General features: G+C 37.5%; 2 protein-coding genes across 4 annotated transcripts in view; one reads left to right on the top strand and one right to left on the bottom strand.

The window, feature by feature from the left end:
- Positions 1–6,041, top strand: part of LOC149804170 (deoxyribonuclease-1-like) — a 28,468-nt gene extending 22,427 nt beyond the window's left edge. For all 3 annotated transcript variants that reach the window (XM_089954148.1, XM_089954150.1, XM_089954149.1), the window contains exon 9: positions 5,772–6,041. In XM_089954148.1, coding sequence (XP_089810274.1) covers positions 5,772–5,822 — 51 coding nt within the window. In that variant the 3' untranslated portion in view covers positions 5,823–6,041. The remainder of the gene's footprint in view (positions 1–5,771) is intronic.
- A 1,223-nt stretch (positions 6,042–7,264) lies between these two features.
- LOC149804169 (DNA/RNA-binding protein KIN17-like) overlaps positions 7,265–17,437 on the bottom strand; it is a 56,295-nt gene continuing 46,122 nt past the window's right edge. The window contains exon 11 of the mRNA XM_089954147.1: positions 7,265–7,698. Within this exon, the coding sequence (XP_089810273.1) occupies positions 7,627–7,698 (72 nt within the window). The 3' untranslated portion in view covers positions 7,265–7,626. The remainder of the gene's footprint in view (positions 7,699–17,437) is intronic.

Here is a 17,437-nt window from a genome sequence, read left to right as displayed (position 1 = left end):
TAATGACTGTTGGACTATGATACAGTAATGACTGTTGGACTATGATACAGTAATGGCTGTGTTGGACTATGATATGGTAATGACTGTGTTGGACTATGATACAGTAATGACTGTGTTGGACTATGATACAGTAATGACTGTGTTGGACTATGATACAGTAATGACTGTGTTGGACTATGATATGGTAATGACAGTGTTGGACTATGATACAGTAATGACTGTGTTGGACTATGATATGGTAATGACAGTGTTGGACTATGATACAGTAATGACTGTGTTGGACTATGATATAGTAATGACAGTGTTGGACTATGATACAGTAATGACTGTGTTGGACTATGATATGGTAATGACAGTGTTGGACTATGATACAGTAATGACTGTGTTGGACTATGATATGGTAATGACTGTTGGACTCTGATACAGTAATGACTGTTGGACTATGATACAGTAATGGCTGTGTTATACTATGATATGGTAATGACTGTGTTGGACTATGATACAGTAATGACTGTGTTGGCCTTTGATACAGTAATAACTGTGTTGGGCTATGATACAGTAATGACTGTTGGACTATTATACAGTAAAAACTGTTGGAATGTGATACAGTAATGACTGTGTTGGACTTTGATACAGTAATGACTGTGTTTGACTATGATATGGTAATGACTGTTGTTTTGGACTATGATACAGTAATGACTGTTGGACTATGATACAGTAATAACTTTGTTGGACTATGATATGGTAATAACTATGTTGGACTATGTTACAGTAATGACTGTTGGATTATGATATGGTAATGACTGTGTTGGACTATGATATGGTAATGACTGCGTTGGACTATGATACAGTAATGACTGTTGGACTATGATACAGTAATAACTTTGTTGGACTATGATATGGTAATAACTATGTTGGACTATGATTTCTGCAATGACTGTTGGATTATGATACAGTAATGACTGTATTGGAATGTGATATGGTAATGACTGTGTTGGACTATGATACAGTAATGGCTGTGTTGGACTATGATATGGTAATGACTGTTGGACTATGATACAGTAATGACTGTGTTGGACTATGATACAGTAATGACTGTGTTGGACTATGATACAGTAATGACTGTGTTGGACTATGATATGGTAATGACTGTTGGAATGTGATATGGTAATGACTTTATGTTGGACTATGATACAGTAATGACTGTTGGACTATGATACAGTAATGGCTGTGTTGGACTATTATACAGTAATAACTGTGTTGGACTATGATACAGTAATGACTGAGTTGGACTATGATACAGTAATGGCTGTGTTGGACTATGACATGGTAATGACTGTGTTGGACTATGATACAGCAATGACTGTGTTGGACTATGATACAGTAATGACTGTGTTGGACTATGATACAGTAATGACTGTGTTGGACTATGATATGGTAATGACTGTTGGAATGTGATATGGTAATGACTGTGTTGGACTATGATACAGTAATGACTGTTGGACTATGATATGGTAATGACTGTGTTGGACTATGATACAGTAATGACTGTTGGACTATGATACAGTAATGGCTGTGTTGGACTATGATACAGTAATGGCTGTGTTGGACTATGATACAGTAATGACTGTGTTGGACTACGATATGGTAATGACTGTGTTGGAATGTGATATGGTCATGACTGTTGGACTATGATACAGTAATGACTGTGTTGGACTATGATATGGTAATGACTGTGTTGGACTATGATACAGTAATGACTGTGTTGGACTATGATACAGTAATGGCTGTGTTGGACTATAATATGGTAATGACTGTGTTGGACTATGATATGGTAATGACTGTGTTGGACTATGATACAGTAATGACTGTGTTGGACTATGATATGGTAATGACTGTGTTGGACTATGATACAGTAATGGCTGTGTTGGACTATGATATGGTAATGACTGTGTTGGACTATGATATGGTAATGACTGTGTTGGACTATGATACAGTAATGACTGTGTTGGACTATGATATGGTAATGACTGTGTTGGACTATGATACAGTAATGACTGTTGGACTATGATACAGTAATGACTGTGTTGGACTATAATATGGTAATGACTGTGTTGGACTATGATACAGTAATGACTGTGTTGGACTATGATACAGTAATAGCTGTGTTGGACTATGATATGGTAATGACTGTTGGACTATGATACAGTAATGACTGTGTTGGACTATGATACAGTAATGACTGTGTTGGACTATGATACAGTAATGACTTTATGTTGGACTATGATATGGTAATGACTGTTGGACTATGATACAGTAATGGCTGTGTTGGACTATTATACAGTAATAACTGTGTTGGACTATGATACAGTAATGACTGTGTTGGACTATGATACAGTAATGGCTGTGTTGGACTATGATATGGTAATGACTGTGTTGGACTATGATACAGTAATGACTGTGTTGGACTATGATACAGTAATGACTGTGTTGGACTATGATACAGTAATGACTGTGTTGGACAATGATACGGTAATGACTGTGTTGGACTATGATATGGTAATGACTGTGTTGGACTATGATGCAGTAATGGCTGTGTTGGACTATGATACAGTAATGACTGTGTTGGACTATGATACAGTAATGGCTGTGTTGGACTATGATATGGTAATGACTGTTGGACTATGATACATTAATGACAGTGTTGGACTATGATACAGTAATGACTGTTGGACTATGATACGGTAATGACTGTGTTGGACTATGATATGGTAATGACTGTGTTGGACTATGATACAGTAATGACTGTGTTGGACTATGATACAGTAATGACTTTATGTTGGACTATGATATGGTAATGACTGTTGGACTATGATACAGTAATGGCTGTGTTGGACTATTATACAGTAATAACTGTGTTGGACTATGATACAGTAATGACTGTGTTGGACTATGATACAGTAATGGCTGTGTTGGACTATGATATGGTAATGACTGTGTTGGACTATGATACAGTAATGACTGTGTTGGACTATGATACAGTAATGACTGTTGGAGTATAATACGGTAATTACTTTTAATAAACAAGTGCAATAAAACACATGAACCACATATCTATGATCACAGACTGGAGGGATTAAAATACAGCAGTTTAATAACAAAGCATACAATTTTATTTTGGACTAAAAAGATAAATCCGATCAAAACTTTTGTTAGCAAGATCAAAATTACCACTGATATGTATTCTCAATATTTGTATTCCCAATGTGGAACCAAGGTTGTTTGCCCTTCCCAGAACTAACCTGGGTTTTATAACACTATGCAATAACCAAAGCCACTCAAGAAACTGGTGGTCCTTGGTCATTGATTATGCAGTGTGGTACCTTGCCTGTTTACCCTTTCCCAAACTAAACTGTGCTTTCATTCACTAAATTCACACAATAGCTTGTGGTATAGCTACAGGTCACCTAGTAAAGTGTGTTCTATAATACCATGCAATCACTACAGCCACACAGTGAGCCAGCTAATAGGTCACTTAGTAAAGTGTGTTCTATAATACCATACGGTCGCTACAGCCACACAGTGGGCCAGCTAATAGGTCACTTAGTAAAGTTTATTCTATAATACCATGCAATCACTACAGCCACACAGTGGGCCAGCTAATAGGTCACTTAGTAAAGTGTGTTCTATAATACCATACGGTCGCTACAGCCACACAGTGGGCCAGCTAATAGGTCACTTAGTAAAGTTTGTTCTATAATACCATGCAATCACTACAGCCACACAGTGGACCAGCTAATAGGTCACTTAGTAAAGTGTTTTCTATAATACCATGCAATCACTACAGCCACACAGTGGGCCAGCAAATAGGTCACTTAGTAAAGTGTGTTCTATAATACCATGCAATCACTACAGCCACACAGTGGACCAGCTAATAGGTCACTTAGTAAAGTGTGTTCTATGATACCATGCAATCACTACAGCCACACAGCAGACCAGCTAATAGGTCACTTAGTAAAGTGTGTTCTATAATACCATGCAATCACTACAGCCACACAGTGGGCCAGCAAATAGGTCACTTGGTAAAGTGTGTTCTGTAATACCATGCAATCACTACAGCCACACAGTGGACCAGCTAATAGGTCACTTAGATAAGTGTGTTCTATAATACCATGCAATCACTACAGCCACACAGTGGACCAGCTAATAGGTCACTTAGTAAAGTGTGTTCTATAATACCATGCAGTCACTACAGCCCCACAGTGGGCCAGCTAATAGGTCACTTAGTAAAGTTTGTTGCATAATACCAGGCAGTCACTACAGCCACACAGTGGGCCAACTAATAGGTCACTTAGTAAAGTGTGTTCTATAATACCATGTAGTCGCTACAGCCACACAGTGGGCCAGCTACAGGTCACTTAGTAAAGTGTGTTCTTTAATACCATGCAGTCGCTACAGCCACACAGTGGGCCAGCTAATAGGTCACTTAGTAAAGTGTGTTCTATAATACCATGCAGTCGCTACAGCCACACAGTGGTATAGCTACAGGTCACTTAGTAAAGTGTGTTCTATAATACCATGCAATCACTACAGCCACACAGTGGGCCAACTAATAGGTCACTTAGTAAAGTGTGTTCTATAATACCATGCAGTCACTACAGCCACATAGTGGGCCAGCTACAGGTCACTTAGTAAAGTGTGTTCTATAATACCATGCAGTCGCTACAGCCACACAGTGGACCAGCTAATAGGTCACTTAGTAAAGTGTGTTCTATAATACCATGCAGTCGCTACAGCCACACAGTGGTATAGCTACAGGTCACTTAGAAAAGTGTGTTCTATAATACCATGCAATCACTACAGCCACACAGTGGACCAGCTAATAGGTCACTTAGTAAAGTGTTTTCTATAATACCATGCAGTCGCTACAGCCACACAGTGGGCCAGCTAATAGGTCCATTGATAAAGAGAAAAAGAAGTGCTTGTCAGGCTCATTTATACGGTGGAACTAATATTTATAGATTCTTGTGCAGCTTATTCTGTATGTGAGAGAGAGAGAAAGAGAGAGATTACTTTTCAGAATTTAGGCTTTTACCCTATAAAAATAAAAACTTATAATACAAGATATCTTGGGTCTTTATATTAGAAAATATCATACCTGTCTTGATTAATGCAAATACAGGTATACAGGTAAAATACAAGGAGTTTGTGCAATGATATAAATATTTAATATATTTCTCTTTAATCTTGTCATAATAACCACCCATGAGATAATGTTTAATATAATTATGTTTAATATGTTTGTATTTAATCTCGTCATAATAATTACATGTAAGATAATATTTAATATATTTCTCTTCAATCTTGTCATAATAACCACCCATGAGATAATGTTTAATATAATTATGTTTAATATGTTTGTATTTAATCTCGTCATAATAATTACATGTAAGATAATATTTAATATATTTCTCTTCAATCTTGTGATAATAACCACCCATGAGATAATGTTTAATATAATTATGTTTAATATGTTTGTATTTAATCTTGTCATAATAATTACATGTAATATAATATTTAATATATTTCTCTTCAATCTTGTCATAATAACCACCCATGAGATAATGTTTAATATAATTATGTTTAATATGTTTGTATTTAATCTTGTCACAATAATTACACAAGATAAATGTTTAATATGATTATCTTTAATGTTGTTACAATAATTATATTAATTACAAAATATTACATTCAATGTTTTTGTTTTCCAGACGATGGCTGTCAGTGATCACTATCCTATAGAGGTGGGCCTGAATTTTTAGATTGCTTGTATTCTTCTTGTTCTTTATTGTCTTAAAATTCTGTCAAAATTTTAAATTTCAAAATTACCACCTTGTCATAAGGAATATTCATTCATTTAAAGTCAATTGATGTATCCACTAACAATCAATTTTCGTTTATTTAAAGCCCTAAAATGACAATTCATATATTTACTGACAATCAGTTTTCATGTTTTATAACTGTAAAATGGATACGTTTTATCAGTTTGTAAATTCTTGGGTTGGGGAAAAAGTCTTCCTGTTGTGATGGAAGTTTTATTGTTACTTGGATTACTGGTTTATAACAACCATGGAATCCAGTAACATGGGTACCTTCCACCCAAAAAATAATGAATTCCCTGTATATCTCTTATAAACCATTTATTTAAAAATGATAAAATTTGGGTACTGGGAATCTAGATATATTAAGTAAACAACAATCAAAATGACAAATCTCTACAAACGTCAAGAAATGGTACAATTTTGCTATAAAATTTATAACAGACAATAGTAAGACTTGTCTACACTTCACACAGTTCTTGTACATCAATATGTATAAATTATTGTACAAGATACCAACAAAACCATACTATTTAAATATTGTGAACTTGTTGACCCAGACTTAATTATGGCTATGAAGGTAGCAAACTATGGCAAGTCAAAAGTCAAGTGAATGAGTTTTAATGTAGAATTTGCTACATTTGGTCTTCATCAATAACACAAGTAGAAACACACACCGAAATCTCGGAGAAGATAAATCCATGAATACAAGGGGTCATCTCAATCTTGTATGTAAACAATGAACCTTTTGATGAATAACAAAGCAATAGAATGAATTTCTGATGACTTTATCATTACTAGAATTTGTGACAAAAACAGCAAAGTGAATCCAGTCTTCATCTACAAGTTCTGACTTGTTTCTTTGAAAAGGTGACTCTTTCAGCTATAATAACTCTTGATTTGTTATTTCAAATAAAGCACAATGACTCTCACTAAAGATGGATCATACCATATGTGGGGTGTCTCCAGTCTTACCTTGAAAATAAATTCTAACAATTTACGTCGAATAAAATAACATGCTCTCTAAAGTGGCGCCATATTAGGTCTTTAGTATGGGGGTCGTTACTAAGTTCTGACTCGTTACTTCAAATAATATAAAATGCAGTATGCTCTCCTTACAGGTGGATGTTAGTATCTTGTGTTTACAATTAAATTTACATAAAACACATTGCAGATTTATCTGTCATCTATAGTTAGCCATTTGCCATTTGGAGTCTGTTTAAATATATTCATACCTTTGATGCTACATATAAAGAAAATCTTGTATACCCTTCCAATGGACTAGTATATCCTCATTTGGGGAGAAGACTCCTTTATTGAACTGTTTGCCTAACCAATATTCTGTCCAATTCAAGTGGGAGGAAATGAGTGACAATAAAAGAAAACAATTATGTACACGTTTTTCTTAGTACATTTCTTGCAATATTTACTGTCATAATGTGAAAACAAGTTTACAATACACCACAGAGTGCTAATACAGCTAACAGAATGACACTACTCTGTTTCCCTCATCATTAGTTACAATCGCTGATGCTTGGTTAGTGCTGCACTTTGAACTTCAGTATAAGGATTATCAAAGACTTGCTGTAGAAACAGTAATGTACTTTCTCTAAATCTGACACAGAGATGTACAATGTGACTGCAAACAGATTTATGTTTCCAATCAATCCTGTCCTTTACTGACAGTCAATGGATTTTGTAATTAATGTCATGGTATCTTTAGATCCCTTTCGATGGCTGACATGTGTCAAGATGGCACAAACAGTTTACTGATGTCTTCATATGGCACTTTGTCCACTACTCTTCCTTGCAAGGGACCCTGTAAGAAGCGAAAAATAAAAATGACAGTGATCAAACATACAAAAGAAATTTTGTTAGAACATGATCTAAGAAAATAATATTTCTCATCACATAAAAGTAATACAGTGTAATCCACATATGTACAGTGCATGCAGGTAATAATGACTGTGATCCACATGCCATGTAAAGCATACGCAAAATAACTGATCGATATGCACTGTTAGCAAGTAATACTGATCCACATATCAGGTACACTGTTAGCAAGTAATACTGACTGATCCACACATGTACACTGTTAGCAAGTAATACTGACTGATCCACAGATGTACACTGTTAGCAAATAATACTAACTGATCCACACATCATGTACACTGTTAACAAGTAATATTGACTGATCCACACATCATGTACACTGTTATCAAGTAATACTGACTGATCCACACATCATGTACAATGTTAGCAAGTAATACTGATTGATCCACACATCATGTACACTGTTAGCAAGTTATACTGATTGATCCACACATCATGTACACTGTTAGCAAGTAATACTGACTGATCCACACATGTACACTGTTAGCAAGTAATAGTGATTGATCCACACATCATGTACAGTGTTATCAAGTAATACTGACTGATCCACACATCATGTACACTGTTAGCAAGTAATACTGATTGATCCACACATCATGTACACTGTTAGCAAGTTATACTGATTGATCCACACATCATGTACACTGTTAGCAAGTAATACTGATTGATCCACACATCATGTACAGTGTTATCAAGTAATACTGACTGATCCACACATCATGTACACTGTTAGCAAGTAATATTGACTGATCCACACATCATGTACACTGTTATCAAGTAATACTGACTGATCCACACATCATGTACACTGTTAGCAAGTAATACTGACTGATCCACACATCATGTACACAGCTAGCAAGTAATACTGACTGATCCACATTATCATGTACAATGTACATAAGTTAGACTAAGAATAGTAACAAGGAGTAACAGTAAATTGGGCATGCTTACACAAAAAAGTAGTTCTTTTGAAAGTACACTGATACTGTGCAAATTTAATAAACATTAGTAGATATTAATTGTAAATAAAAATCATAATGCAGAAGGATCTGTGGGATTGTTCAACATTTCAGTTGGGAAAGGGAATGATAAGTCGAAACATATTGCTGACAAATCAAGACTTTGTGGTTCAACTATATGCAAGCATATGACTGGCTGATACAACAATGATAAATTAGTTGTATTCAAGTTAGATGGTAATTGTTCTGGTTGAGGCACTAATTCAGCTGATGGATGTATTCTTAAGTATGAGGTTTATATACTCCTAGCAGCTGGTACAGCCACCTTTTGGTGGTAGGCAATGATATCACAAACAATAGTACTGCACTTGGTTGGTAGTAGGCAATGATATCACAAACAATAGTACTGCACTTGGTTGGTAGTAGGCAATGATATCACAAACAGTATTGCACTTGGTTGGTAGTACGCAATGATATCACAAACAATAGTATTGCACTTGGTTGGTAGCAGGCAATGATATCACAAGAAATAGTACTGCACTTGGTTCATAGGATATCATTTAATGTGGTAATGATTCAACTTATTTTTTGGGTAGGGGTAAAAGATGGGTGACTCAACAACTCTAGAACTAATTATTGAAAAATAATTATTTCTGTTAGTGACCGTAAATAATGTGTGAGTTAGAATACAATAGCATAAAACTGCTGTAGTTCTGTATGCGGTCCTGTTTCAAAATTGGCTGGAGTATCATACTCCTGATGTGTTCCTTGTTGGATCATTAGACCATCAACTGGCTTGACACATGGCTTGTCTGTTTCCCAGTTGTCAGTGGTGAAATTGAATAGAACAGTGGAGCTGGTTGAATTTATTTGAACTTGATTTGGTTCAAATATATTCTCAAAGTTATTTAATTGAACATAATCATGAAACATGAAATAATGATTGTTCCATTATTTGAGGTCTCTGTATCATCCAGAAAAGAAATAAATGAACTCTGTAATGTCCATAATATGTGCATTTATCTGGAGTAGACTCCCCATTACCAAGACTTGAAATTGTTGTTGTTGTTCTTGTGGGGTTTAACGCCATTTTTCAGCACACGATAGGCTATACATGGCAGCCAGTATTATTGGTGGAGGAAGAACCCAGGAAGACCCGAAAAGAACCACCGACCCACGAGAAGCTACTGGCAAGCTTTCTCACATACCCACATTGGCTGAATCCGAGACTCGAACCGGCGCAGACAGAGGTGAGATGGCAGTGATCACTTTAGACCACTCGGCCACTCGGGGCCCCCTTGAAATTGTAGTGGATCTACAAAGCTCATCACTGGTGGATAACTGAATTGGGTTTTGGTGGAATTTCTCAAGATATTTATTTTGATCTCCTTTCCTGTTGTACATCTTACAGCAATGGTGGTAGTACACTTTTATTCCAATGTGGACAACAGATGAGTAGTGATAGAAATATTGGTGATATTTATGATGAATTGCAAATATGGCCAGGCCATTTTTTGGTTGTATAGACTTTTCTGTATGATGATGTTATGACGGAGTGACCTCATTGTTTTTTATGTCAGCCTTGAGAAGTGAAGTTGGTTATGCAAAGTGTGTGGCTCTCCAACAGAGTTAAAAATTCCAGCAACATGACAATAGGGCCTCAATATTCAGGTATCATGGAATCTTGACACTACATTGTCCTTTGATGAAAAGTTTTGGTCTTTTAAAAGTACCATGCTCCTCCCATAACTGACCTTCCTTTTGCAAGACCAAAATCAATTACCATGATGTCATTCTGTCTTAAAGATTGAGTAACACCAACAAGTCTGTACTATCCTGCAAAAATAAAATGTCTATCAATCTGCCATCTGTGGAATTCATTACAAACACTGCCAATCCTTGGAGTGACACTCAAACATCACCCATACTGGAATAAAAGTACCGCAACCATTTCCATAAAATGTACAACAGCATAGTACATCTAAATAAATATCTAGAGAAATTCCAACCACAACCTGAATGATTAATCCACCAATAATGAGCAAGTATTTTGTAAATGAACTTACAGTTCAGTCTTTGACAGTGTGGATACTACCTGGAGTAGTTTACCTGGAGTAAATCCGCCTGTATTACGAACAAAAGAGGAAACTCACTCCTTTCTCTTCCAGATGATACTGATACTTCAAAATAACAGAACAATAAATATCTTGTTTGATCAAATAACATCTCATGAGAACATATTCAATCCAACAAACGGTTTAATTATGGAAGCAAATTAAGTCTGATTGAATTCATCTGATTCAACCTGCTCCATCCCTATATTCAGTTTCACCACTGACAACTGAACTGGGAAACAGATACTCATTTCAACCCAGTGGATGACTAATGATTCCAGAAGGAACCAGGTTACATCAGCAATGTGATATCCTACTGATTCTGAAAACCTAGAAATCTTCACAAAACCACAGTTGTTTTATGCTGTTGTATTGTAACTCAAATATTTGCTGTCACCAAAAGAATATTTATTGAAAAATAGTTTTAAAAAATTTATCCAAGAAAGTTGTTTAATCACCTATTATTTATTCCCACCTACACCAAATATATTTTTCTTTTTTAATCCCTAATGACAATTGAATTATTGCTGCATTAAATCATATTCCAGTAAAGAGCATCAGCTGTAACATTATTGTTTGTGATATTGAATATTACCAGCCAGTTCTTGTTTTATGGCCCATGTGTTTGTGATATTGAATATTACCAGCCAGTTCTTGTTTTATGGCCAATGTGTTTGTGATATTGCATGTTACCAACCAGTTCTTGTTTTATGGCCCATGTGTTTGTGATATTGAATATTACCAGCCAGTTCTTGTTTTATGGCCAATGTGTTTGTGATATTGCATGTTACCAACCAGTTCTTGTTTTATGGCCAATGTGTTTGTGATATTGAATATTACCAGCCAGTTCTTGTTTTATGGCCCATGTGTTTGTGATATTGAATATTACCAGCCAGTTCTTGTTTTATGGCCAATGTGTTTGTTGATATTGCATGTTACCAACCAGTTCTTGTTTTATGGCCAATGTGTTTGTGATATTGCATGTTACCAACCAGTTCTTGTTTTATGGCCCATGTGTTTGTGATATTGAATATTACCAACCAGTTCTTGTTTTATGGTCCATGTATCAGCTGCTAGAGGGTATATACCTGTAATCCTCAATCCAACAAGACAAGGTGATCATCTGAACCAACGCATCAATCGTAACTTTTTCATTCTGATGATTTGTCAGGACGAGACCAAAAATGGGAGAGAATGCCATCTTTCTTTCTTCAAATCTTAATTAGTGCTTCAGCATTTCTATTAATACCATCATTAAACAGATAACAAAAAACAAAAAAAGAAAATGACACAGCTAATGAACACCAAGAGCAAGAAAACTGTATGACCCAGTTAATGGATGCCAAAATGTAATTCTCACTTATCCTGTTATGTCTCAGATCACAAACTGAACATAATTTTAGTCTACATCAAACAATATCTTGTGTGAAACCTTGAGAAAAAAAAAATAGAACCAGCCTGAGCTTGACCCACACACTCAGTGGAGTAAATGAGTAAAAAGCAACCTTTGACAGAGCCAGAAAACTTGATGGAGTTAATTGTTATGAAGTGGCCTTTCAAAGGGCCAGGTAAACTAGCATATACATAACAGTGACCCATTACAAAAACAAGTCGAGCAAAATACAGACCCTATCTACCAAGACTAGCCTATGCATAGCACAGACCCTATCTACCAAGACTAGCCTACACATAGCACAAACCCTATCTACCAAGACTAGCCTACACATAGCACAGACCCTATCTACCAAGACTAGCCTACACATAGCAAAGACCCTATCTACCAAGATTAGCCTACACATAGCACAGACCCTATCTACCAAGACTAGCCTACATATAGCACAGACCCTATCTACCAAGACTAGCCTACAAATAGCACAAGCCCTATATACCAAGACTAGCCTACACATAGCACAGACCCTATCTACCAAAACTAGCCTACACATAGCACAGACCTTATCTACCAAGACTAGCCTACACATAGCACAGACCTTATCTACCAAGACTAGCCTACACATAGCACAGGCCCTATTGGCCACGACTAGCCTACACATAGTACAGACCCTATCTACCAAGACTAGCCTATGCATAGCACAGACCCTATCTACCAAGACTAGCCTACACACAGCACAGACACTATCTACCAAGACTAGCCTACACATAGCACAGACCCTATCAACCAAGACTAGCCTACACATAGCACAGACCCTATCTACCAAGACTAGCCTACACATAGCACAGACCCTATCTACCAAGACTAGCCTATGCATAGCACAGACCCTATCTACCAAGACTAGCCTACACATAGCACAGACCCTATCTACCAAGACTAGCCTACACATAGCACAGGCCCTATTGGCCACGACTAGCCTACACATAGTACAGACCCTACTGGCCAAGACTAGCCTACACATAGCACAGACCCTATCTACCAAGACTAGCCTATGCATAGCACAGACCCTATCTACCAAGACTAGCCTACACATAGCACAGACCCTATTGGCCAAGACTAGCCTACACATAGCACAGGCCATATCTACCAAGACTAGCCTACACATAGCACAGACCCTATCTACCAAGACTAGCCTATGCATAGCACAGACCCTATCTACCAAGACTAGCCTACACATAGCACAGACCCTATCTACCAAGACTAGCCTACACACAGCACAGACACTATCTACCAAGACTAGCCTACACATAGCACAGACCCTATCTACCAAGACTAGCCTACACATAGCACAGACCCTATCTACCAAGACTAGCCTACACATAGCACAGACCCTATCTACCAAGACTAGCCTACACACAGCACAGACACTATCTACCAAGACTAGCCTACACATAGCACAGACCCTATTGGCCAAGACTAGCCTACACATAGCACAGACCCTACTGGCCAAGACTAGCCTACACATAGCACAGACCCTATCTACCAAGACTAGCCTATGCATAGCACAGACCCTATCTACCAAGACTAGCCTACACATAGCACAGACCCTATCTACCAAGACTAGCCTACACATATCACAGACCCTATCTACCAAGACTAGCCTACACATAGCACAGACCCTATCTACCAAGACTAGCCTACACATAGCACAGACCCTATCTACCAAGACTAGCCCACAAATAGCACAGACCCTATCGACCAAGCCTACACACAGCACAGACCCTATCTACCAAGACTAGCCTACACATAGCACAGACCCTACTGACCAAGACTAGACTATCTACCAAGACGAGCCTACACACACAGACCCTAGGATACCCACAAATTTTTGTGGCTGCTACAATACCAAATTTAAGACCCAATTATCTTATCACATTATATAATGGATAACTTTCTGCTATCTCTAAATGTTGCCCTCCCAGAAATATGAAAAACATCAGTCAATATACGATACAAAGGGAAGCAACTCTTTCAGATCAGCTTACCTTTCTACCTGCTAGGTGGACACCATTATACCTGGATATGCCAGTTTTATTAAACTGGAGAGAAACATTTAAAGATGCTCACACTGCAGGGACTTGTCAGAGGGATTATTTGTAATGTGATCAGGTAAGTGTTATTGGAGAAACACAATTTACTAAATAAATGTTCTTCTCCATCAAATACATTACCAGATCACATTATTGGAATAGGTCAAAGGATGAAAGCTAGAGAAGCCAAACTAGGCATGCCAGTCAGTTGACTACTATGTTCTGAACTGAGATATTATGGCTCATGGAAATCACTTAATTCTGTCACCTGAAATATTCATTAGTGTACCTGATCCTGCAAGAGTTATAGAGATCACCCACTTAAAAAATCCCCTCCAGCCAAGTGACCAGTATTTGTTGGGTTATGTCTACAGTGATAGGAATAATCTTTCACAGTTGATGCGGATATTGTCCTTGCATCTTGGGTAAAATCTGAATGTTTGTATAGGGTGTATTATAGGGTTGTACAAGGTTTGTACTGGGTTGTACAGGGTCATGCAGCTTGATTCTCTTGACATTATTCATAGTCACTGTTGGTTTAATAGTGACAGCAAGATGTTCTTGGGAAGGAGGAACCAGGTAGTGTCATTAGAATGAGCAAACCATCAAAATAGAACTGCAGATAATGCATGGTGAAGTTAGTGTTCTCATAAACTGCAAGTCATGTATGGTAGCTGCTTTAATGAGGGGAGATGATGGCTAAAACTTAGATGAGTTAAGCATTGTCAAACCCAGGAGAGATTCCAATGGAACAATGAAAGTGAGCATGGTCTGGATGTCAAACCCAGAAGAGATTCCAATGGAACAATGAAAGTGAGCATGGACTGGATGTCAAACCCAGGAGAGATTCCAATGGGAGATTCCAATGGAACAATGAAAGTGAGCATGGTCTGGATGTCAAATCCAGGTGTGCAAGTTAGATTTACCTTGTTTCAGTCCAAATCGTCTCTTCCATGAAGGCTGAATCTGTCTAAGATTATGGAACAATATCTCTTGATTGTGAGATGGGTCAACTACTTGTGATCAAGAGAAAGTGAAAGTTCACCAACAGGGAATAGGTTCTGAGAGTGATGTAAAATCAAGGCTTGGTTGGGGGTGGAGGGCATCTCAACATTACCCATAAAACAACCCAATGGTTCTACTATATTTATGGACGCAGTATCTTACTGTGCAATTATACATCCTGAGTGGTGGAGATGTCATCTCATCCATGACTAATCAACAATTCTACTGTATTCATGAGAATTATGTTCTGATGCTGTTTATACATCTGCATGTGGGGTGGAGACTAATCAATGAATTGGACATGGGGTGTAGACTAATCAATAGATTGGACATGGGGTGGAGACTAATCAATGAATTGGACATGGGGTGTAGACTAATCAATAGATTGGACATGGGGTGGAGACTAATCAATAGATTGGACATGGGGTGTAGACTAATCAATGAATCGGACACAGGGTGTAGACTAATCAATGAATCTGACATGGGGTGTAGACTAATCAATGAATCGGACATGGGTGTAGACTAATCAATGTATCAGACACAGGGTGGAGACTAATCAATAGATTGGACATGGGGTGTAGACTAATCAATGAATCGGACATGGGTGTAGACTAATCAATGAATCGGACATGGGTGTAGACTAACCAATGAATCGGACACAGGGTGGAGACTAATCAATAGATTGGACATGGGTGTAGACTAATCAATGAATCGGACATGGGTGTAGACTAATCAATGAATCGGACACAGGGTGGAGACTAATCAATGAATCGAACATGGGGTGTAGACTAATCAATGAATCGGACACAGGGTGTAGACTAATCAATGAATTGGACATGGGGTGTAGACTAATCAATAGACTGGACATGGGGTGGAGACTAATCAATGAATTGGACATGGGGTGGAGACTAATCAATAGATTGGAGATGGGGTGTAGACTAATCAATGAATCAGACACAGGGTGTAGACTAATCAATGAATCGGACATGGGATGCAGACTAATCAATTCATCGGACACAGGGTGTAGACTAATCAATGAATCGGACACAGGGTGTAGACTAATCAATGAACTGGACATGGGGTGTAGACTAATCAATGAATCGGACATGGGGTGGAGACTAATCAATGAATCGGACACAGGGTGTAGACTAATCAATGAATCAGACATGGGGTGTGGACTAATCAATGAATCGGACACAGGGTGTAGACTAATCAATGAATCGGACATGGGGTGGAGAATAATCAATGAATCGGACACAGGGTGTAGACTAATCAATGAATCGGACATGGGTGTAGACTAATCAATGAATTGGACACAGGGTGTAGACTAATCAATGAATTGGACATGGGGTGTAGACTAATCAATGAATTGGACATGGGGTGGAGACTAATCAATGAATCAGACACAGGGTGTAGACTAATCAATGAATCGGACATGGGGTGGAGACTAATCAATGAATCGGACATGGGGTGGAGACTAATCAATGAATCGGACATGGGTGTAGACTAATCAGAGAATCGGACATGGAGTGGAGACCAATCAATAAATCGGACATGGGGTGTAAACTAATCAATGAATCGGACATGGGGTGTAGACTAATCAATGAATCGGACATGGGGTGTAGACTAATCAATTAATCGGACATGGGGTGGAGACTAATCAATAAATTGGACATGGGGTGTAAACTAATCAATGAATCGGACATGGGGTGTAGTTAAATATGCTCATTTTTGTGACCATTGAATTGCTTTTTCAAAATTCTGGACCAACTATTTCATATTAAAGTGTAAACACATTACATGTGTGTGTGCAATGAGCAATTGTAAACATAGATGCATCTTGTGTCCATCCTCCATCGTGGGTGTCAGCTTTGTAATGAAGAACAACAAACATACGTACATACATACATACATACATATGTTTCATTTCTTGTGAAACTGAAAGTTACTTATCAAAATCACATTGGAAACTCGTGAATAGTATGATAACTGCAAAAAATACTAAATTCACTACTCTGTTACAAATATTTTCTTGCACCAGATACAACATTCTGACTCTCCATACCACAGCAAAAGAAATATTGATGACTAAATTTAAGTAATATTT

Source organism: Sinohyriopsis cumingii, chromosome 3 (genome assembly GCF_028554795.1).
Source record: "Sinohyriopsis cumingii isolate HCF-2022 chromosome 3, ASM2855479v2, whole genome shotgun sequence".
Classification (NCBI taxonomy): Eukaryota; Metazoa; Mollusca; class Bivalvia; order Unionida; family Unionidae; genus Sinohyriopsis; species Sinohyriopsis cumingii.
Note: the sequence above shows the minus strand (reverse complement) of the source record. Positions and strands in the feature narration are given on the sequence as shown.